Here is a 25,636-nt window from a genome sequence, read left to right on the forward strand (position 1 = left end):
GCTTTTGAAGCATGCTAAGGTGAAGACGCACAAAACATTGCCTAAGTGAGAGTATTCACACCCTTGGATGTTTTACCCTTTTACTGATAATTCACATAAATTATGGTCAATATATTTAGGTTTTTGTGACAAAATAAATTGAATAAAAAACCTTTAATGTAAAAACAAACAATAAAACAAACAGATGTATAAAAAGTAATGTTAATTAAACAAAAATATGTAAGGTAAAATAAGCGATTGCATAAATATTCACCCCTTTTAAAGTGACTGACCTAAGTCAACAGAGGTTCAGTTGGTGCTAGTCATCTCAATATCAGTAAAATGGGGATCACCTGAGTTCAGTGAATGTGTTTCAAGTGACTGTATAAACCACTGGAAGGTCCAGTAACTGGTTAATCAGTACTCCTGGCACCCATTACACCATAAGGACAAAATAACACCCCACTGGGAAGCACAGTGGTGGCAGCATCATGCTGTGGGGATGTTTCTCAGAGGCTGGCCCTGGAAGGCTTGTAGAGGCAGAGGGTAAAATGAATGTGCCAAAATATAGGAAGAGCCTGGAGGATTATCTTACTCAGGCAAGACAATGACCCAAAGCAACAGTGAAGGCTACACAGAAATGGTTTAAAGACAACAGGGTGAATGTTCTGAAATTGCAGAGTCAAAGCCCAGACCTCAATCAAAGATTGTGTCTGGACTTGAAAAGGTTGGTTAACTTTATTCATTTTTTTGGTCATCAGCTCATACATTAATAACCTTATAAAATTACTTGATGACATTCTATTCTGATTATTATTCACTTGTCTCACAGATTAAAATTCTATCCTTTCTATCCTTACTTTATATTAAATGTTTATCCAAATATTTGGTTTAAAGCTACAACCACAGTCACCCTGTGACAGAAAACTTGTCCACTTACACAGCCTCTGTGTATAAAGTCAGTAGTGTCGCATATTTTTGCATAAAGCTGCTAATGGAAATGCAACTTTATTACAGCCCTGTACTTTTGCCTGGATGCAAATCTACCATGGGACCATATAATTATAAAGGAGAAGTGACTTGGTGCCACCAAACTTCAAACTGATCTCACAGAACTCCATGAGAAATTCGCATCAGACTTCTCATGGATGTAGGCCTTTTGTAATCTTTCAGTGAGGATTACTGGGATTTATTTGCTCCTTTAATCCTGTTGTTCACTTAAAGTAAAATCTCAGGATTCAGTGTTAGTTACAAATTAAATTTTCATTGTTATATTCCAGTTCATTAAATCAGACCACTCCAGACAGACAGGAAATAAAAGGTCAATATTAAAGTCACAGAGGCAGAAATGACCTGGCTTACCCCCCAGAAATATTTGTTTCTGCATTTCCCACATATGACTTATGGCTGATGACACCTTACACCTTTGAGAATAACTCTTCCACAAGACAATACACAGCTGATTTCACAGACTGAATGGTTTATCGTTTAACAAGGTGTGCAGGCCTGTTTGACAGGTTGGTGGAAGTACCCTTTAAGAGACAGGATCCAGTTTACATCACAACTTAAAAGACATATACACAGTTCATTAAGAGAATACTCAGACCCCCTTCACTTTAATCAGTATTGGTGGAGGGGCTACAGTGGGGAGTACATCTTTATCCCATCTCACCACAGGATCTCTACAGCTCAGTCAGAGTGACTATCAAGCTCTGGGTCACCTCTCTTATAAGGTCCTTCTCCCTCTATTGCTCAGTTTGGCCAGTTGGCCAGCTCTTAGAAGAGTCCTGGTTGTGACAAACTTCTTCCACTGGAGAATTATGGAGGCCACTGTACTCTTGGAGACCTTCAGTGCAACAGAGGAAATGTGTAGCCTTCTCCAGATCTGTGCCTTACAACAATCCTGTCTCTGAGCTCTGCAGGCAGTTCCTTTGACCTCATAGCTTGGTTTTTGCTTTGATATGAATTGTCAGCTGTGAGGCCTTTCCAGATCTTGTCCAATTAATTCAATTTACCACAGGTGGACTCAGATCAAGTGTAGAAACATCTCAGCAATTATCAAGAGAAATGGGAGGCACCTGAGCTAAACTAAAGTGTTTTTGGAAAGGGTCTGAATACTTATGTCAATATGATTTATTTGTTATACCATTAAACTATATATATGATGTAGCTTTGGGATTCACACTGACCTTGGTTATATTTCAAAAGAAACTTTAAAAGAAAGCACACTTGCTAAATGTGTGTGTGGGGATAGATGTTCAGTGTGGGCTTTGTTTAAGGTAATGGGAAAACTTGCAATTGGCTGCTTTAACCCCTTAGAACTCCAGGTGAAATAAGTCCAAAACTCCTACCCAGGTACAGTGCTTAACAAATTTATTAGACCACCCTAACCCTAACCAAAGTAAGGTTTATGCCACAGCTGCCCTAAATTAACAGCATTGGTAATTACCAAAATAATTTTTTATGTTTCTGCAATGGTTAATACACTAATATGTAGAAGCTGTTTAACCCAAATGATATTTTTAATGCTAAAATATAATTATTATTGTTATCCATGAATTTTCAAATTTACTGATCTACAAAAAACTGAAAAAATAGTGAAGCACATTAATATTTCTTGATTAATGTGTCAAATTATAGTTATTTACTTGCTTTCCTGAACAGAAAAATGAGTTTTAGTAGTTGAATGTTATGCTTGATTCATTTCTGACTTCTCAGAGAAGCCCAGTGAGCCGGCTCAAATTTGGGTGAATTCAGTTTGAAATCCCTCATTCCTGTTCAAAATGGTAAAATGTGGAGAGCTCACTGAAAATGAAAGATCCGCATTGAAGCACTTCATGATGCTGGATGGTCTCTGAGACAAATATGACAGGTGGTCTAATAAATTTGTTAAGCACTGTATGTCCAAATTAAACTGAATGCTGTGACTGACACATTTGGAGTACAAGCACATGCAAGGTGTGTTTGAAAAGGTAATACAGATTCTCTAGCTGCTATTGATACTAGGCAATGCAACAAAAAACAAAACAGTTAGTAGCTGGGAGGTATTAGCTGGAAAACTAGACTGGACCAAAGCATAAAGCCTTAGGCTACAGGACAGAAAAAATTGGATTTTACACCTGTTTTTCTGAGGGAAAAGTCCAGGTCTTTCAAACTGGAGATTCTTAAAAGTATCAAGGTTGGCAGACATTTTTCTATAAAACATTGCTGATATTTGCCTGGAAAAAAAGACATTAAAAATACAGGCAACTATTGAGAACAACAGCAGCAAATCTGAAATCACACAAAAGCGGTCCATGGATCTTGCTGGATGTAATCCTGTTTTTGGACTAAATATTTGACTGGATTTAGATTGTGGGGACTCTTTCTGGTGCAGCAGGATTGTTTTTGATGTAATATTATGATTTGGGGAGAGTATAGGAGAGCTTCTAATGGTGAGCTGTGTCACTTCAACATTGTAGCCTGACAGATGCATTAATTATGGCTGCTGTAGTGGTTTTATCCTGGTATGGTTTACATGGTTAGAATCAAGAGAATCAGAGCTTTCTGGTGGTGTAAAACATGTTATATTTACATTTTGTAAATAACTGAATAGTTGCAAAAAATATCTGCCAACCCGCCGGTGGGCCCTCGGATTTTTATAGGGTTAAATTAAAACGCTGACCTTGTTCTAAACGAATAAAGAAATTGTTTTATAAATAGACACTTTTTGCTGCTGCTTCAACTTTACTGCTTAAATTTTTAGAGTAGGGTTTATCCCACTGTTCATGGTGCATGACAACAAATTACAGCTGCAAATATTTAAACAACTTCTTGAGTCAACATCAAGCTCTGCTGAAGTTCAAGCATTACGACTGCTCTATTTCCATACATCCTTTCATTCATCAGTAATCACTCCTTCACATGTCTCATTTTTCCTACTCTGTTTTTCTGCTCTGGTAAGCAGCTGGTACAGGCATCTACTAAGTAACTAATTACATTTACTCAAATATCTGAAATCAAGTAGCTCTTTTTGTACTTGTACTTTTTAAATAAATTCTTCTTGTCAAGATGCTTGTTTACAGAGTTAACGTGGTAGTCCTGCCTTGTGCTGAAACTATGAAGTACAACACAGTCAAGCACTAGCCTCAGGTTCAAATGTGAGCCATATTTCATTTTATTTCTAAAATTTGCCGTTGGCCGATCAAAATTGGACCACAGGCTGCATTTGGCCCTTGGGCCATAGTTTGGACACCCTTGTCCAAAGCCAATCAAATTCTCTCACAACCTCTCTCGATCCTGTCATGTTTTAAATCTGTTCTCTTCACCACAGTCTGCCTGTTGTTTCAGTGCGACTTCTGCAACCCTCCTCCAACCAAGCTAACTCCATTACATCTCTTCAGTATCTTGGTCAAGGTCCTTAGAAGTCTATGATGCATCTCTTCCTGCATCCCTTCATCGCCACCTCCAGGTCATCTCATTCGTGTCCAGGTCAAGCTCTTCTACCACCACCACCATTGTCTTGACTCCATAAGGGGGCATCCTACCCTGCTGTCTGCCTCCCTATCCTTTCAAGTACATAAACACATAACAATGTAGTCTATTCGCCAAAAACATTTCACATTTACAAATATTTCCAAATATATAAAATGAATTATTAACTCATATTAAGCCTCTCCTGATTGAAATACATGCAGGGGAATTTATTTTTAGGCTATTGTGTTTCAAATTCAGCATGTTCTAAGACTGAAAACTAGAATACTTCTATTAGTTATAGTAGCCTAATCTTTAAAAACATCAAACATAATGAAAAAAAAATATGGTAAAGCCAGGGTAATCAAACAAATAAGAAAAACATCCATAGACATTTGGAGAGCACTTCTTTTATTTTAAATATGTCATCATTGGTTTAGCCTGCATACAGTAACGTATCAGCAAATTACTACACAGTACAAAGGTGGACTGCTGCCACACCAGTTGCAGCTTTGCCGGTATGTAACATCAACAGCCATGGTCAATATCTGACAGCCAGGCCAGTGTATTCCTTCATTTAAATTCCATTTAAAACTAGTCATTTAAGATACAAAATCACTAGGACGTCTGTGTATCAGAGCTTTTTCTACCACAGCACAGACTTCAGTTAGGCAGTGTGGTACTTTACTGACACTAGTAAAACAAAATAAAACAAAACAAAAAAAAAAGTAGAACATTATTATCATCATAGATTATACACTAGCTTTGTTGACTCAGAGATAGAAAGTTGGCATCTGAAAAATACATGATTGTAGTTGTTACACAAAATAAGCCTGGGGGGAAGTCACAATTTGATTGATTTTCTCAACCCCCCCTTTTTTAAATTTTCAAGCACTTCCCGTTTTTTGTTTTTTTTTTCCAGAGAAAGAAAAAAACTCCAATTGTTGTGCGTAAACACAAATCCTGTATTTGCACTGTTCGACCTGTGTATGGCTTTAAATGGCCTTTAAAGACTTGTTGAGAAAAGAACATAATATGAACACAAATCTTTGCAAAGCTTTCAGCATGTACATACTAGGGTTTCCATCGGGTCAGGAGCATGCAGACAGTGCAAGGTAGTAACCATGTGTCTGGTTAGAATACTTAGGCACACATTAGAACGATCTCTAACTGTGATTGGTTCTTTTTTGAGACAATTACGTCTGTCTAGCTCATTCTTCTTTTAACAAGTTCGTATGATAAAAGAAAACACAGTGGTACAATACATCATGTAGCAATCATACTTCCTGTGTAACATTGTTAAGGCCTCCCATGACTCGATGTTTCACAACAGGAAGCTTCTAAATGTTGCTCTACACCTCATCTCTACAACAGAAACGTATTTCATGTTAGGATTTTAAGCTGTATAGGGATACAAATGTGTGCTTTTCATTTTCTTTTCTACTCTTTTGTTTCTGTAATATAACAAGCACCAAGTCTTAAAAATTATATTGTTAGTACACACGGACTCATAAGAGATAAATGTCCCTGCTAGTGGTTTCATTGGTATTTTGTACTTTTCAGCAAAACCATGCACAACCAACACTTCAAAAACACAAATAAAAGTAAGTAAAGAGAGAAGTAAAGAGCAATTTGAAAAGAAACTCGAGATTAAGAACATGGAGGTTTGTAAGGTTATGGCCCATAGTCTTAAGAGGAAGAATATGATGGAAAAATATAATTCACTCAGTCACAGAGACAAAATAACACAAACTGTCATAGTCTGATGAAATAAGTAGTGGAACTATAGACTCAAGCCTCTTATAGAATCAAGTGCAGACTCTCCTAGCTTCTCTCCAGGTCACCCAGGTAGGAAGTCACCTGTGGAGACAAAAGAAGGACACTTCAGAATCAAACAATGATGGCAAACTAGAGGCCACTAAATAAAAGGCATTTTAGTCAGCTTCAGTATCTGACCTGGGGGGTTGAATTATAAACCTGAAAAAAAAAAAGAAATCTCAATACAAGTGACTGAGTGTACTTTATTTATGTGTCATGCACAGAAAGGGCTGAACTCTCATGGGTTTATAAGACACCAGAAATACAACTGCAAATACAACTTCATCACAATTACAAAGTTGCATGATCTTTCCCAGCTCAGTAGTAAATAATACACTCTGTGTTTTCTCCCAGGCTTTGCAGATAAAATCTTCTATAGCAAAGGTTCCTTTTCTGAAACGGAACTCAATTTTTTCATACTCATCAAATCAGAACAAGTCAGCATTAATCAAAGACATTTTCCTAGGAAGAAAAACCCCTAAGTCATCATAATTTGGACAGTAAAAGAGAAAATGAATCAGTTTCTCCAAAGTTACACAAGAAACACACTCTGTCCTCCTCTAGAATGGCATTAAAACTGCCAGTCTCTATGGCTGAGGGTAAAATTCCTGAGCACAACTGTGCACATAATGATCTCTGTCTTATACTTCACATAAGACTACACATTATAACTATTCTTCCTGAGACAATACATAACATAGTTTTGGTTTACACCATATATCAACAGACCATTTTGTCTGTACTTAGTGAACATAGAATTCTCAATGTCCTGATGTCACATAGTAACTTATTTTGAAAAATGAATGATATGTTATTAGCTTTGAAAACAGATTTCAGCTTCTTGGCCCAGGGATGACAATGAGAAACATCCCAATTAAAAATCTTTTTAGTGAGTCTCTGATCAGTCATCCTTACAAGCTATTCCAGAGCCACAGCATTTCACATTTGTGTCTGATGTTTGGAGGCTCCCATCCCTTATCTCCACTCATAGCCAGGACTGATGTGAATTTATCAACTCCCACGAAGGCCCGAATAGCTCTATAATGTATAGAATTAGAACTCCGATGCTCCTGGAACCCCAAAACACCAGAGGCATAGTCGGACACTGGGCACACACATGAATTTTAGAGCTGTGTGTAAGTTTGAAATCCAAGATTACCACAATGTTTACTTTGTTTATTAAGTAAAGTCACACAACTGCACTGATACAATACCACATGACAGAATAGTGTATGATACAACATGTTTTTATCCACATAGGGACATTTTTCTTGGACTCCAGGTGCTACATACATTTTTCTGCCACCACAATAGAATGACTGAATAAAAACAGTGGCTAACAGAATTCAGATGTAAACATAAAAGAATGCACCAACCAAGAACATATCCTGCACTATTCTAACTAGAGTACTCGTTGTTGACATCCTTATCTGAGTAATATTTGACAACTTTGGGCACTAAAAGTTTTATGCTATAATAATTCAACAAGAGTTTTTTTTTACAGAAGCAGTCAGCCTGCTGGAACAGCAGGGCCAGTAAACAATGTAAGGCACATGTAAGAAGAGGGTGTCTCCGGTTCTCTTCAAGGAAATTTTGACCATCAATTCCCTGTAATCTGGTGAATATTTAGAGCTGAAGTAGGTAAGTCTGGCACAACTTCACCAGCTGCCACAGTGCACAGAGGATGAATAAAGTCTTGATAAGGAAACAGAAAGCTCCACTAACATTTGTAGGCCAGAGAACAACTTTATCAGACCGACGCATTTCGGCTCATAGCTTTCATCAGGAGGCTATAAGCTAAAACTAATACTTGTTTGTTGTTAACCACATGGCCTTAAATCACATGGAGAAACCAGTGGCCACAACAGGAAGTCCCATATCACAGCACTTTGCTAGTCCTGTAAGCACAAGTTGTTGTGATGTGCCAGAACAAAGCGAATTAGCCTGCTATAAACAAAAATGGTAGCTGGAGTTATAGTTTTGTGGAGGGAAAAAGCTGCTGGCCTTTGGTGAGCTGGAGTATACACCACCTTTATACAGAACAACAGCAAGAAGAAAGGAAAATATGTATGGGGAAAGTTCAGAGGAACGGAAGGCTGATGTGCCAAATGTCAGCGAAGTGTCTGACAATCACTACACACTCATAAATTGAGCTCACATGTCATTTTAGTTTGATTTCAAGCCTCCTTTCCTACAGACACTTTGTAATGTTGTTTGATGGGGAGGCCCAGGAAGACTAGTTACAATGAGGGGCATTTTATACAGATAAAATAAATTAAACAAATATAACTGCAGGAGCAAACCTTCACAGAGCAGCTGCTGAAGGGCTGGGTATTTAGGCAATGTGTGTGCTTGTGCATATGACTGTGTTTTGTTTTTGTTTTTTGTTTGTTTTTTTTGGGGCACACTCATAATTAAATTACTTCATAAAAGGCCCACACCAGTTCAAATATCCATTTTTTGTTCAAAAATGGTGCTGCTGTTACCATGGTAACACTACATCTTCTCAAAGGGAGCAAGCAACACTGACTGGCAGGTAAGAATGATTACTGGAATCTCATCACACAACAGATCAGTCAACCCATCCTAAGGGAAAATACTGGGAAAAAAGCTTAATTGATTAATTCCTGCCAGAGAAATCTCTTTACCCTTATTTCAAGCCACATTTGTTTGACGACTTCAGATAAAATCCTTATTTCACAGTAAAAAGCAAAAATATGGTCTGCTTTTCTTGTAATGAATAACAGTATCTGCCAATTTGGCATTCAGATCTAACTTGATGAGTGTTGTGAAGTGAGATGTACTTTCTGCATTATATAGTAAAAATTCTTTCAGTACACCTGATAAGATTTGCATTTTTGCAGTGCGGATCTATTAACAACTTTAAAAATAACAGTGAGGGAGGCAAGTATGCCTCTCTTTCACTTGCTGGCACTGAAACCCCACTTTAACATTTTGCTTTGCTCATGTATTACCTGGATTTAAAAAAATTGAGCGTAACAGATAAAGGCCAAAATTTGTACTCACAGCAAAATAACAAAGGGATCCATAAAGGTCTCTGTCAAGAGTGGACAGACCTTGTGGGAATAATATTTACTGCTTTTTGTCACAGTGTGAGACCATTTTGCTTCATACTGCAAATGTTTGAAATGAACAGAAAATTAAGAATCTAACTCATTGCGGAAGGTTTGAGTGTGTGAATCTTTTTATTGGATCACAGATCCGAAGAATTCATCAGAAAATAACTATCTGTTTAAAGACCTTAAAGGGGACATATTTTACCCTCTTAAGACAAGTTTATATTGGCCTCAACCCTCTGTTTCAGCCCTGCTCAGAACGAGCCGTTTCTGTGTCTGTGGCTTTAAATGTTACTGAGCTGTCCGACTCCGCTTCCAACTACGCCCCTCTCAGGAAATGGATGTGGCTCCTCCAATTTGCATATGTCCCCTTTCAATCAGTAGTTAGGTGCACTAGATATCTGTGTTGTATTGATACAACACCACAGGTAAACACTGGCTAGTGACATTGGTTAAGGGCACATTATTTGGAAATGGCTTGATAACTGTTAACAGGGCTGATATCAGCGAATACTGGTGTTAAACCTATGCTTCGGTGTATATTTTCCTTTAATTCAAGATTTATCTCTTGACCTTTACACCCTTGTTGTAGATAGAACAGCAGATAGAGTCAGAAACTAGGGATAGAAAGAGTTTGGATTAGTGTAAGGGAAGAACTACAGGACTAGCTCCAATCGGGATGTCCTTGCTGAGAACAACAGCCTTTGAACATTGAGAGCTCACACAAAATGACTAGGCTACCAGTGTGCTGTGTGTGTGCAATTCTTAGAAAGAAAAAAAGGTGCCTCAGAGGAGCAATCTCCTTCTCCATATTGATCAAACTAAACGAATGCTTATTACAGTGCGTTATTTCAAACTCTGCTATACCTGCACATTATTATGCACATTATTATTGTGGCGGATTGGTGGATTACTGTGGCGAAGCAGTCTACTTTCTCTCTTTAATAGTCTAATTGTTTAATGCTGCTTCATCAGAAACCAAGCTCATGAGAATGCCAGCTGACACTATACACCATACACACGTAGCATTTTTCATTCCACTTGATCTGCATTTAGTAATGCATACATTAAGTGGCTCAAGGTTGCCTTCTCCAGGAGAATATGCCATTCAGATAAAACATGTTGGTTACAACTCTACACAAACTCTGTCACAGGCGTGGTGAGCTACCTTAATTTAACCAAAAGGTTTAATTATTGATCATCAAACTTTGAGCTTCAGTTATGCACAATATTGTAAAATGAGGTTTTTGGCAAACAAAATAACTGGCTGTGGTTAACTTTATTATCAGTTATAGTGAGCTTGGCTTTACACAATATATATCCCCTTGTTATGCTAATGCTGAGTAAACATCAGCACAGACCTCCAGCCTCCTGCCTATCATTTTTCTGCCCAAAACAACACAAAACTGAGTAAACTTGCTTACCCTGCTACAAAAACCAGAATGATGACCATGCTGGTCTCAGCACTAAGGATGTCCTGTTGTCCTATGGATGATGCAAATGTGCTTTGGATGAACATAAATATTCCCTTTGACTAAACCAACATGAGGTGTGTTTTTGTATGCATATGCATTTCTAAGCTCTGGCAGATCCTCTTGTGCTGTCTTTACAAAGATTGAGAAGTTAGTTTGATGAGTGTTTTGAGTTGCTGTGGATTCTGATTGCCATCTTAAGTCGTCTTCATGGGATTGTATAGAAAAAATTATTGATAAATTGTTGACTGAAATGCAATCACAGCAAGTGAGTCTCTATTAAATAACTGTAATTCTAAGAGAGACTATACCATGCACCATAACATGGCTTTGATGGTTTGGCAGTCAGTGTTAGCTCTTATGGGTTACTTCAAATTTTTTAGTGTTTCTGGGGGATGATTTAGATTCACTTTGTTCAGGGATGTTCAAGATGGTGGAACAAACAGGTTGTATGGTGCCCTTCAGCAAGACCGTATAAGTATAATACCAGTATTAAATATAGAAAAGTAAAGACATATACCTTTGGTAATTATTGTGACCTGTCCCCACCTTTCGAGTGTGTTAGATGTTTGCAAGCTTCTTTACTGGTAGATCATAAATTGCTTTAAATACTTACACAAAATGAAAAAATGCTTGCAAACCCTCTTCACTCCAAACCAATCAGCTCTACGTCAAAGATGAGGGTGGCGTTAGGAGGAATGATGCCCGGGTGGCCTTTGGCTCCATAAGCAAAGTCAGGTGAGCAGGTCAGCTTGGCCCTTTGACCAACACTCATCTGGAAGAGACAGAAACAGCACAGGTCATTTAGAACTGCTGGTATAAGAAAGAGATAAACGCTGTCCACTTTAATAACAAACACCAGGAGAGCACAAACATCCCTCTTTCAATTAAGGCTTCATTATTATGGTCCAAGGCCCAATTTAGCTTTTCCTTGTTCAGTATTTTGTAGTTCACGGCACTCCTGGCTGGAACAATGTAAAAAAGGAAGTAAATGACCTGACCTGATAATTTCTTTTTTAAAAACTGACTTAATTAACACCACATTTGATATTGAGCATCATGGGATCGAAATACACGATCAATATGATGCTGTAATGTTTATAGTTACTCCAAAAATATGGCAATCATGCTTTAAAAAGTGGAATAGTCTAAGCAGGAAATCAGCCATTACTCAAGCACAATTTGTCGAGGACTCATTTCACACCTTGATTGGAAAAAAATTGTCAGAGTAATGTCTGCCAAACCTAGAGAGATCCCTACCAATGCCAAAAAATATGATTTCAAACCTGATAAACATCATTTTAGCATTTTTAGTTCCCATGCTCCGAGGGAAAGCACTCAAAAATCATTCAAACTACAAAGCTTTTTACTGACTCATGGCTTAAGTCATATTTGAGCAAAACTAATTATGAAAACAAATCTTACATGCAATAAAGGAGGTGAAATCATTATATATTAATAATAAACAGAGTACTAATATTGTCTACTAAGTCATATACAATTTCATTCTATTTTGTTTCCTTATAAAATGTTTTCTTTACCCTATTTATTATTTTTCAGATCCAGGACTTGAGTGCCTAATTTTGTTCCCCTCATGCGCCACATGTTGCAGAATGACAATAAAAATTCTTGAATCCTTGAATATCTTATTAATGTTTACCACTGTTGAAGAAAATCTCTGAAGTAATTTTTCTTAGAATTGTGAACCCTAAAACCTTCTCACTGCTGCTTGTGAACACTGCAGCATTACTCGCTTCTACTGACCCCAAAATGGGTCTGACCCACCGACTGTACAAGGAATGGCTATTAAATAATGAGACTGATTCACAGTCACACCAAGTGTTATATATTGAAGGTTCGGTATTCATGTACAACTGCTGTAAGTTTCCAATAAATGAAAACTTTAGTTCACCGTTTTGCTAAGGCGTCAGAAAATGAGTACCTTAAAAGTTAAACAACATATTAACTTGAAGTTTCTGGTGAAATTGTTTGAACGTGAATGGCACAAAAGATTTAGTGAAGGCAGAAGGGATGTCCATGATGAGGAATGTTCTGGGTGTCAATGCACATCAACAACTTCTGAAAACATTCAACAAACTGAAGATCGAAATGATCAACAGCCCAGTTTAAGGCTGACAGCAGAAATGGTCTCCATTGATAAAGAGACAATTCGGAAAATTCTGCATGAAAATTTGAACATGGGAAAAGTGTGAGACAAAGTCGGCCCAAAACTTCTGTCTCCTGATCAAAAGGACAAACGCAATTGAATTTGTGGGCACATTTTGAAACAAACTGAAGGAGACCCAAATTTTTCGAAAGAAGTGATTACATGCAATGCAACTTTAACCTGGCACGCCAGATGAATTTGTTTCACACATCCATCTGGTAAACCACTCATACACAGCATTTGGAAAAGGGCAGAGCCTTTGAAATAAAAACTCGGCGTTTGATTGGATGAACGTTCTGTCTGTCACATCTTAACGGCCAATCAGAGCAACAAAACATGTGACGTAGCCACTACCGAGCTCCTATTGGGGAGTAAACTCCATAGAGAACTGCATAACGCGAACCATGGTAACTGTAGACATATCAGTACACCACTTACGTTGTTTTTGAGAGGAAAATGACTCAATGCGGTTATTTGTTCTTCTTTTAATGAAGAAATGTCATCAAGTTCTGATAAAACTTAAGTTTTAGCAGCACCCATGCTATTCTCTTCAGCCATATCTGCACCAGCCTCTTGTTGCTGCTTGCTCTGAAAGCACTGCCCCTCAACGCTAATTGGTCCTGCCACTTTCTAACTGGGCCCAAGCTGTTAAAATGGGAGCTTTACAAGATGGAATTCGCCAGTGAGAAACACAGAAATGGGTGAATCCATCTGTTTTGCAAGGTTAAGGTAACTTGGATCTTCTGATATTGTCCTGAGACAAAACGGTCGTCATTGCCATTCACCAAGGATGAAGAAAGCATGACAAAGCAAGTCCAAATTCAAGGCCACATTGACCATTTTCTTTGACATTAAGGGTATCATTTTGGAAGAGTGGGCTCCAGAAAGGTAAATGGTGACTCAACACAATAACAAACAGGTTCTAGAAAAACTGAGAGTAAAACTGAGATGAAAGAGACTGAACAGAAGCTACGGATATGTTTGTGATGGATACCCACATGTTGCACTGGTAACCTAACTGGAGTCAACTACAGATGCAACAATAGTTAAAATTTCATTTCACAATAATCATGACCTAAAATATCAGTAAGTGAGCTAATTAACTTCTATTCAATGCAGATTTCCAGATTGGATTCATATTGTTAACAGGTGCTGTTTCAAAGTTTGGGGGTGCTTTTAATGGACTTTTTGGGCAGCTAAAGTCAGTGAGTGTATGCTACCCCTACAGTCTGTCAGTTGAAGGTAGGCTACTGCATTTTGGTTTGGTTTGATTAATAATGATGATGTGTTTTAAGCTTATGAACTCATTAGCCTACCGCTTACATGGTCTTTAGGCCTACTTGTCTTCTCTGTGTCTCTGCAGTCTGACAAACAGTCATAGTGTGTGATGCAGGGGGAGATACATGAATGCCTGTTCCTCAGTTGACCTATGGATGTTTTTCCCCATTCACCTCAGATAACGAGCCTATGTTGCATGGCATCTAGACATCATCTACCATGATACTGAAATAATTATTGATCTAATTATTGAAATTATGGATAAACTGTTTTACTAGAACATAACAGAACAGATTGTTGTGCTGGCTTGAAGCATACCCTCAAAGTTTAATGACTGTTCTGCTAGTTTTGTTGCTTTTCCTGCCCCTTTTCCTATTCTTCTCAGCTACTCCTGTGGGAAACACAGCAAAGAGGCCACATTTGTCAACAGAGCTGTAAGTAATGACCTTTAGTCTTATATCAAATAATTACTCAGAAAAAGAAACCCTAGGACAAAAACAGCATGATGACTCACCTTTCAACATACTCCAGGTTTAAGAAAAAATAGTTTGTGAGTTTTAACTTTTAGTTAAAGCCATGTTCCATCTGTTTTCATGGAAAAGGAGGGATTTATGCCCTATATTGCAGCCACTAAGCATAAAATGAACATACTGTCTCCATACTGTCTCTTGGAACTTTTGCATTGGGACTTTTGGCCGTACCGATCCAAACCAGGGATGTTCCTATGTGTCTATTTCCACATTCAGCTAAACGCTCATTTAAATTGCATTTAACTGACTAGTTTAAGTGGAAGAACACACTTAGAAAACACTCGAATTCATCAGGGTCACTGTGATAGCCATTCTGTAGAGAGTATCAGACTCACATCACACCTGCTCACATTAGCTCTGCCAGCCTTTGTTACTCTGCAGATGAATATCGATATGAGCTCTTTCGAGTTGTTACATGTAGATTAAGCCCTCACTGTCAGCAGCAATAAATGTTTTCTTTCTTTAATCTTATGATGTCTGTCTCTGAGTCATGCCTATTGAAGATGTTTGGTTGTATGGCTTTTTCCATGGCTTTTACGCTGTCTATTCCAGTAACATATATGACTACATTTTATAATGCCAAGTTTTCCCTATGGTTTCCCTAGGGTATGAATGAGTTCAAACTGCAGAGTTAGAATAAATTAAAAAGTAGATTAATCAAAAGAGATATTTCATTCTTCCAGTATGTCTCCAGTTGTCCAGCCTACCTGCGCTACACCATCTTCCCAGCCGCGAATCACTTCATGTTTTCCAACCTTGAACCTAAAAGGTGTTCCCCTGTCACGAGAGGAGTCAAACTTCCGCCCGTCTGTGAAAGTGCCTGCAAACACGGAGAAAGAGAGGTATAAAGTCAGAAAGAACGTGGACAGTCTGCATATGAAGTGTCTTATCACATAGGACAAAAATGCAGTCATTAGCCCTGTACAACTTGATGTAATTGTGACTGTGATCAATTATTCCTTAAAAAGAAACAAATAGCATACAAAAAAGTATGCTAGTATAGCTTTTCAAAAAATTAGAAACAAATTCAGCCACAAAGCTTGTCTGACATCATGTATGCATTGTCATGTTTTGTAAATCCAAACTACACTCAATGTGCATTTAAACTAAAACAGTAAATAAGAATTAGAAGCAAATGGAAAAATAAATTAGTTAGAGTCAAGTGGATAAAAGAGTACAAAGGCTTTGGTAACACTGCCATTGATTCCAGGAGTCTACAAAACAATCAAAGTCAGGAGTTCATCCCAAGACTGGTTTTAATAAATCAAAGAAGACTGGTTTTTATTTTTTGGGTAAAAAAAAAAAAAAAAACATCTTTGGTGGCCTTTAATGTATAATGCGTGTGAATTTGTTACTGAGCTAGAAGATAAAACAGTTATACTCTCTGTCCACTGAATTTGTGACCATTTAGCTGTGTAAATAAGACACTTATAATCAGCCTAGTTTGGGGTATTCAGAAAAAAAACAAAACGCTGTTGATTTTCAGTAATGTGCAGAACATTTAGGCATGTTTGGGTCAAAAATTGAGGCTAAAGTGAGGCATGCAATGGGGAGTAAGCATGCCTGAGGAGACTACTGGTCAGGATGGAGAATCTGGATTCTTTCATATTACCAGGAACACGGGAAACTAATCTGCTGAAAAATAACAAAGTCCACACCTTTAGGGCCCCTCAGGGGTTGATGTTGGGGTAAGCACAGCCTAGGGTACCTTTCAGGCAGGTAGTAGGGTTGCCACAAGCCCTTGATTGTGCTGTGGGTGTTCCAAGGGCCCCAAATCTGCCAGCGGCAGAAGGCCCAGACAAAAGAAACGCCGTGTGGCATGCCAGTTGTAGCAGTCAGGAATCCAGGCTGGGCTCCCTATGAGGTCTTTGAATGTTTAGATATTGGGGCGCAATGTTTCCTGCTGTCTAAATCAGTGAACAAATCTTTTAGTAATAGAAAGACAGCTGAGCTGTGATTAGCTCTAAAGCCAGATTAGACAGATTGTCAAAGAATTTTGGGAGTGCGTAATAGTTATTGGGATCATTATCATCCAAATGGTATTTTGACTTTGCCTGCCCCGACAGCAGCTGTTCACTTGTTTCTAAGACATGTAAATTATGTCTAAAGAATCCAAACCCTGTATATCTGATTAGTGACACAGCTTTCACTTAGAAACAACAACTACTGAGTATACAGAGCTTTTAAAAATGTGCTAGTTAATTATGGAAAGTAAAACCTTCCTTATTAAAAAGTGATGTGACTCTTTTAATAAAATAAGTTTCAGTGTTGTTTATTCCTCTTGGTATTCTCAAGATACTCCTCTTGCAATGTTATGTTTTCAACTCAAGCCACTGGCCAGTGCTTGTTGAAACCAGTCAAAACTTATCTCTGTTGAAAGGATTTAATCCATTAGAATACAGTTTGTGTGGGCTCTCAGATTTGGCTTCAAAGGCAATAAAGGATTTCCAAGGATCTGAGAAAATGCAGAGTGGGTTTTAATATGAAAATTAGAAAAAATAAGTATCAGTCTACAACATACCCCCCTGCAATACTCTGTCTATTCTCTCTCTCTCTTGCTTGCTTATCTGTTATTGTACAAGCAAGGCAGTCCTGATGGTTTACTGTGTGAGCGTACATGTACTGTGGGAGAAGGTGCAACATTGCACTTATTGTTGGGCACATCAGGGGGCGGCTGCCAAAATGCAGTCTGTGATGCAGGCAGTGGTGTGGGTGTCTCGTCCTCCTCTGGACATGTAGGGAGCAGCACACTAATGAAATGATCTGTAAGAGCTGAATGCTCCTATTAAAGTTTCAAAGCCAACATAACATTTCCCCCATCACAACCAAAACAACAGTGTTGACATTTTCACACGCCAGCCATTTCCTGCAAGCCGGGAGCAGCATATCCATGTTTTGATCTGCACTTGGATGTCTACATTTAAAAAGGCTTGTGTAATGGAATATCCTGTTTCAAGTCTCATTTCAAGGCTGCTTTGTAGGCTGACAGGAAGGGGGACCGCCCAGAGAGAAAACCCTGTAGTTTGTATGAGAGGAAAAAAGAAGAACGATGCAGGCTCATGCCTTTCAGAAAAAAATACTTCACTGTGCATGGCCCAAATCGGGTCTTACTTCACGTTACGTAATCCTGAAGCAAAGAGGCTTGTATTACAGGGTGAGTTATGTCTGTCTTACCAGGCAGAAAGACTGAGAGCAGCACTGCTAAACTGAGAACAGGTGCTAACAAATATACAGTCTAACACGCCATGAGGCTAAATCCATCTGATATCTGATTTTTGCAGCAGATTCTACATGTGTTATTGTTTGTGCTGCTTTTAGGCAGGAGTTTCTTTTCACATATCTTTGGCCATGCTAGCAGCCTGGCTCTGTGAATGGCCATGACATCTGCCAGTCTCATAATAATAGATTTCATAAAAACAACTATTGAATTGCTTGCCAAGTTATTTAGTCCTGACATTAATGATCCTCAGATTTTTAATTTTTTTTTTCTTCTAGTAGGTTGACATTTGTGGTTTTTGGGTCAGGTCTTACATCATATTCTGGACTGATTGAAGTAATCTCCTGATTTTTATGCGACACTATTATCAAATACAAATGACCAGAATAGAAAAATGACACTAGCTAACACTTGGTGTTTGCAGGTAATCAGCAAATGTATATTTTAACAGGCTACTTGTAGGTACTGATCCTGCTCAACATCATAACTGACTGCACATGTTAGCATGGAGCACAACTGTGCTTAAGTACTTCAGTGTGACAAAGCTCAACTCTGACTTATGAGGCAAAAATAAAGCTGAAATGATTACCTTCTTAATCTACTAGTTGATAGAAATTAACAGGCACATGTGTCAATAACAGACTAATAATTTTAATGTTTTATGAGAAAATGGCAGAAAATCATTAGTCTTGCATAATGGGGAAAAAAATCTGATGTGTTGTGATTTCATCTTGCATTTTCTGGGGGTTTAAATATAGTTTGGGCTGTTGCACTGTGTGTCAGTGATAACAGGATATTTTTAAATGTCATTTGGAGAATACTTTGGTTCGGCTTTGCTTAGATTTTATGGGCTGACAGGCTGATAACACTGGAAAAAGGGACATTGCAGTATCTTTTCTTTTAGTTATACACATATTGAAAAATACAGGGGGTTATTTCTCACTAATGCAGTGAGTTTCTGTAGGCTTAAATATGGCAATTAACACTTGAATGTTATAATTATATCTCAAATAAAAACAATTAGACTGTCATGGAAAAGTTTATTTTTCCCATGATTTACTTCAGAGTTTAATTTCCAAATATTCAGGGTCTGCTCATACCAAGTGAAACATTTTAAGACTTTTTGTTTCAATCATGATTACAGCTTACATCTCACAAAAATAAGAAATCTCCTATTTTTGAGAATTAGAATATTGTGGAAAAGTCCCAATTGTAAAGGTCTCCTGAGCCTTCTTTCTCTCGATCTGGGTCAGTACACACTACCACAATCATAAGGAAGACTGCTGACCTGAGAAATGTCCAGAAGTCAATCACTGACACCCTCCAAAAGGAGGTTAAGCCACATAAGGTCCTTGCTGAAAGGGCAGGGTTGGTCTCAGAGTGCTGTATAAACAGGAATTCATTGAAAGTAGACTGGAAGACAAAAGTGCGGCATGAAAAGGTGGACAAGCAGACGACTGTCAAACAAAGCAGATTCAAGAACTTATGGGAGCTTCACAAGGAGTGGACTGAGGCTGGAGTCAGTCGATCAGGAGCCACCGCACACAGACGGGTCAAGGAGATGGGCTACAAGTGTCGTGTTCCTAGTGTCGAGCCAATCCTGAATTACAGACATCATAAGCGTCTCACCTGGGCTCAGTGGTCCAAAGTCCTGTTTTCAAATGTCGTCAGTTTTGAATTTAATTTGGAGATCAAGGTCCCAGAGTCTGGAGGAAGATCAGAGAGGCACAGAATCTACTTGAAGTCCAGTGATGGTTTGGGGTGCCATGTCATCTGTTGGTGTTGGCCTACTTTGCTCTATCAAGTCCAGAGTCAACACTGTCAGCTGTCTACCCAGATAATTTAGAGCACTTCATGCTTCCATCTGCTGATAAGCTTTATAGAGATACTGATTTCCTTTTCCAGCAGGACTTGGCACCTGCCCTCAGTGAAACCAAAACTACCAGAAATTGGTTTGCTGCCCTGGTATTACTGTGATTGGCCAGTTAACTGGTCTGCCCTGAAAACCATAGAGAATCTCTGAGGAAATGTCAAAAAGAAGACGAGAAACACCAGACCCAACAATACAGACGAGCTGAAAGCTGCTATCAGAACAACCTGGGCTTCATAACACCCTTGTAGTGCCATGGACTGATCGCCTCTGTGCCACATTGCTGAGATGCAGTGATTTGTGCAAAAGATGCTTCAACCAAGTACTGAGTGCATAAATGAGTATACTTTTCCAAAAAGTTCACATTTTTGAACTGATGTTTTGTGGTTTTGTAATATTATTAGACGGTGGATTTTAGATTTTGAGAACAGTGAGCTGTAATCATCAAGATTAAACAAAAAAAGTCATGAAATATTTTACCTTGAATAAGATGAATCTTGAGTATATGGAATTTGAACTTCTTGAATTAAAAACAGAAAAAAAGCTAAGGTTTTTTATGATATTCTATTTTTTTGAGATGCACCTGCATGTTGAAAAAAATGTGATGTGCTTTATCATTTTCCTCTTTGGGGTAATGACAGAAAGGGTCGACCAATTATCGGCCTGGCCGATTACTAAAGCCAAAAGTCTGTAATTATACTGATTATCTGTATAGCATTTATTTTACAAATAATAAATCAAATTAATGTATAAAATGTGTTTTAGGCAACATTAAATGTTTTTTTCATAGAATTTTTTTCTTTTTTCATACACATGTTGACACTGTGCTACTGGCTGTTTATAGAGGTCTCCATGCAATATTTGGCTCAATTGAATTGGAGCTAAAACTGACATGGTTTTTATTTCATCTATACAGAAAAAAAATATAGAGATAGACAAAACATATCACCACTCAGCCAAATATACCAAGATATGAAAACTGGCATATATGGCTCAGCCCTAGTATGGACTAAATAAGTTTATAATGTGAAGTTTGACAATATTTAATAATATAAACAATTATTAGTGTACAGCCTGAGGCACTGAACTGTAAAACGTATGTTCAATAACAGCTATTATGAAATACAATATTGATACCATGAAGTCCTGATGGATTTACAGCCGGATATATATCGTCGTGTTAGGGGCACATATGACTGGAATAACAGGCTACAGTGAGCTATTATTGCAGTCGCACAGACGGTTATAATCGGCTCAACGAACGCCACCAACCCCCCCAAATAAAAGTCCAACAAAGAGCTAAAAGCGCTGGATATCAGACGGTATTTAAACCCCGCTGTCTGCTCTGTCTGTCTGGGCCTCTGTGTGAACCCTACGGCGAATTACATCTGCGTCTCCTTTGATTTTTTCTTATTAATTCTCCAGACAAGCCAAAATACTACATTACCCACTGATGCTGATGGGACTTGAATAGACCACTCAGGGCAAACTGCATTATTTTACGCATTGGGGAATCCAGTGGGCTGTCAGGGCATACCGCCACTGCTCCTGATATAAACATGATCCTATGCGAGGGATGGGAGCACAAGTGCGCTTCAAGAGAGTCAAAATGCGGTGAAGGGGTTAAATTTTCATGCTGCGCAGTCGGTGACAGTCATGCCTCTTTGCCCTACTGAGAAATCATTCATTGCCTGGAAGATTTTAGGGTAAAATTGTCTGCTGTGCACGGTATAATGCAGCTCACAGCCTTTAAAGTGCTCTGATATCGGTATAATAATGCTTCCTGTGAGGATTTGCAGCTTCTGCTGTGATACTTAGGGAGTGCAATCCTTTGCTGTTTTTCATACGGGTTTATTACACAGATGCCCACATTCATCACTCCACTTGTATAGCCTTTATGAGTACAAATAACCTACTCGAGCAGCTTAATGTACAGGATTTGTTTACGAAGGCAGGAGAATAAGTTTCATGTTCAAACTCACCGACATAATGCACCACACACGTCTGCCCTTTTTTGGGGAAAGTCCTTCCTGTGGAGAAACCAAAGAGCAGCTTCACAGCGGGCTTACTACGCAATTAATGCGGTGTTTCTGCGGTTGCTGTAGATTTAAGCAAACATAAAAGTGCAAGTGTGCACTTTGTTAAAAAACACAAACATGTTTGGTGTTTGTGAAGTCGCCTTACCGTCGCCTTGGATCATGGTCTCGATTTCGACTCCCATTTTAGCGCTGTTTTCTGGAGCTGTCCCTGCACCCGGCAACACTCTTCCCTTCCCGCAGTCTGTCTGTCTGCTCCTCCGGCGGATGTTCTCAGCTGTCGGTCTGTCTCTCTCCTTGGTTCTCTGCGGGCAGAGCGGCGTCAATTACTTATATCAACGACGACACTTCCGCCCGGGACCTTCGAAATAAAACTCATACAGCTGGACTTCATCGAAGATCATTTTGGTAAAAAATTAAACAAAAAAAAAACAAAAAAAACAAAAACAAACAAACAAACAAACAAACAAACAAACAATAAATACATACATAAATAATAGTAGTAGTAATAATAATAATAATAATAATAATAATAATAATGGTGTTATTACCTATGGCTATTACTCAATAACAATTATTCAACAACAACAACAACAATAGTAATAATAATAAAAAATAATTTATTATTATTATTATTATTATTATTATTATTATTATTATTATTATTATTATTATTACAGATTTTAATCAACATCGTATGATTAAAAAAAACATGTTTATTCAGTACGTGATAAATATAACATTACTGCATCCTGATAAGTTAATCTTTAAATGGAAAAATACGTTGCAGGTACTCTGCCCCTGCAGGAGGACTTAGACCTGGGCCCCCTGGTCCCTTTAGATCATTTTAAAAGTAGATTAAAATTACTTGAGGGAGATGCAGCAGGTCTTAGATTCTTCGACGGATGGTTTTCTACTCTCTGACTCAGGATTGGTCGATCTGGGTTTGTAGCCACTTTGTGTTGTGTGACGTTAACTTACTGTTCTTGACTATCCAGCTTCAGAAATCAAGACCCTTAACTCAATTAGACTTATCTGATAAAATAAAATTGAAATTAAGATGAAATTTATTTGTGGTTTCCACATGTTTACACTTTTTGTGACTTACAAGACAGAGATACCTTTTTAAAGATTTGAGCCTTTGCCTGATGCATAAAAGATGATCAGAATGAAACAAAACTTTTCAGTTGATTTCCCTCTATTTCTGCTTTGAGTGTAAATTAATACTTTCAGTAATGATCAAATCAGTCAAATATAAATATCAGTTGGTCGTAACAAAATTACACTGATTGAAACAAAATTGACAGCAACAAACATTAATATAAATATGACTTGAATTTTTATTTACAGCAAATTAAAAGAAGTAATTTGATGATGCAGAAAAACAATACAAGACGAGTGAGAAACAAGGGACGTTGGGGGGGGGGTCAAAAAATTAATTGAAGACAGAAACAGAGTATACCTGAGAGGTGAATAACAACTTATTGTAGTATTTAGAGTTAAGGGTTTTTGAGGGGCAGTGTTGGTATGTATATGTCCAAGTGTGTGTGTGTGTGTGTGGGGGGGGGGGTGGTAAGTGGTTGTGCATAAGTGTGCCAGAGTGTGTGGGAGTGTGTATGGAAGGATTGCATATGTTTTGGTCTGTATGGAGAGCAGCGAAGGGGTGAGGATTTAGTGAGGTTTAAGGAGAGAGACATGTACATATCTGTATGAATGTATAAAGGCAGAGATGTGTTTATGTTTGTGAGATCAATAAGATTTGTCTTATGAATGTCTTAGCTTTAAATGACATGTGAGCCTGTATGGGTTATGGGTACTATAGAAGAAATAAATAAACCAAAACTAAGATAAAAAGAAAGTAAATAAATAAGTATAAAATAAATAAATGAATATATAAATAAATAAATTTAGGAGGGGGTGGGTCAAAGGAGGGTAGAAAAAAAAGAAAAATAATTAAAATAAAAAAATAAATGAGATGAAATGAAACAAGGAGAGAGACAACAAAAAGAGACTATTGATGCTTCTTGTTACAAAGTTTTGTCCATCCTTGCCTCCTCTCTCCTCAGAGAGGAAGGAAGGATACCAAAACATGAAATGAGAAAGACCTTAAAAAAGCACTTGGAGAGCACAGACCTCTAGCATCAGTCCTATCTCCCAATAGTGACGAATCCTTAAAAAAAATTCCTGGATCCGTCCCCATGTGCCCCTCACCACGGCATTCGCAGGCTACTTCCTGCCCAGTGGGATGGAAACATGATGAGATAAAGCATTGGCTTTACCACAGGTGGACTGTAATGGTGGAAGCATGCTGGTGCCAACAGATGCACTGACAGTCTCACCCATGGTCTCACTGGACGACTGGAAGTCATGGCAGAGGTGAATATTCCTCTATGCCTCCTAGCAATGTGAGTATTCTCGCTACAATTCGCTATCGTCTCTCTGTTATGCTCCAACTCATCTTCTCGACTGGGCGTACGTCTTTCAAACTCTATAAACTCCAAAGCTTTGAAAAGAAACATGCCCAAAATGCTGCTGGGATTGAAGTTACTTATTTCCGCCATCTCCTGGTGTAAAGTGGTAACAGCGCAGACCTCTGCCATTAGCCCTATATCCCAATAGTACGGAATCCTTAAAAAAATTCCTGAATCCAGACGGTGATCTGGATCACTCCCAAAATCTAATAAGTTCTTCCTTATGCCATTTCTGACATTTCCTGAAAATTTCATCCAAATCCGTCTATGAGTTATGTTGCTAACAAACAAACGAACGAACAAACCCTCCCAATCACATGACCTCCTTGGGGGAGGTAAAAAGGAAAAAAAGAAAAAAAAAGAGAGAAGAGCAGAACAAAACAAATGAGAGTCCCTCCATTCTTTATTTCCAGTATTCTTTATGTTAGATTTTTTTCTGTCTTCACATCTGTCTTCCCCCATGTCTGTGTGTTTTTTTTTTTTTTTTTTTTACCAAAAATGTGAATGTGGAGTGGAGTGGAGGTTAGCACTCATCAGTCACCCACAGACGCTGCAGAGTGAGCTGGCTGATGTGGTCGCCTCCTGGTTGTCTCTCATCCATCCCAAACAACCCCCAGACCCACTGGGAGAGAGTCTGATTGGGAGGATTGAGATTGCATCCATTTATTTTCTTGATTTCCAATTTTTATTGATTTCTTAATATTTTATCTTTTTTTTTGCTTACATGTTTGTAGTTGGTATTGTTACTATATTGATAATGAAAACAGTAATATAAAGTAATAATATTACTACAAATTTGTCATATTCCTTTGCGGGTGGACAAAGGAGAGGAAGAGAGAGTTTATGGGCAACAGAGCATGATTGTCAGAGATATGAAAAGAATTGGGGATGGAAGTTTGATAGAGAGAAAATACAAAAGAAAAGAGAATAATAGTATTTTAAATAATACATTAATAAGATTAATAGTATTTATAAAAAGGGGCTTGGGGTGTATTGTTTTTTTCTTCTTTCTTCCCTTTGATACCAGTTATGGTAAAAAAAAGGAGCAGATAATATGGATTTGTGAATGCAGACTATTGGCAGGGCATGTCAATAATGTGGTGCATTATGTTGTTTGAAGCATGGGGTGTGAGTGAAAGTGATAGTGTAAGAATTCTGTCGTTGTTATGAAAAGTGCCAGGAATCTAGAAAAGGGAAAATAAATTTAAACAGTAGATGAATACTTAAAAAAACAAAACAAAAGACTATTATAAGTATTATTGACGGCAA

The 25,636-nt window shown here is 38.1% G+C and overlaps 1 protein-coding gene across 1 annotated transcript; it reads right to left on the minus strand.

Annotated features, from left to right (window-relative positions):
- Window positions 1-4,825: 4,825 nt before the first annotated feature.
- LOC121518005 (peptidyl-prolyl cis-trans isomerase FKBP1A-like) lies at window positions 4,826-22,201 on the minus strand. Its single transcript, XM_041800161.1, has 5 exons — window positions 22,045-22,201; window positions 21,843-21,890; window positions 15,481-15,593; window positions 11,415-11,573; window positions 4,826-6,291 (listed from the first exon to the last, which is right to left on the minus strand). Exons 1-4 carry the CDS (start codon window positions 22,079-22,081, stop codon window positions 11,445-11,447), a joined length of 327 nt encoding a protein of 108 aa, XP_041656095.1. The 5' UTR covers window positions 22,082-22,201; the 3' UTR covers window positions 4,826-6,291; window positions 11,415-11,444.
- Between the last annotated feature and the right edge of the window lie 3,435 nt (window positions 22,202-25,636).

Source organism: Cheilinus undulatus, linkage group 11 (genome assembly GCF_018320785.1).
Source record: "Cheilinus undulatus linkage group 11, ASM1832078v1, whole genome shotgun sequence".
Taxonomy (NCBI): Eukaryota; Metazoa; Chordata; class Actinopteri; order Labriformes; family Labridae; genus Cheilinus; species Cheilinus undulatus.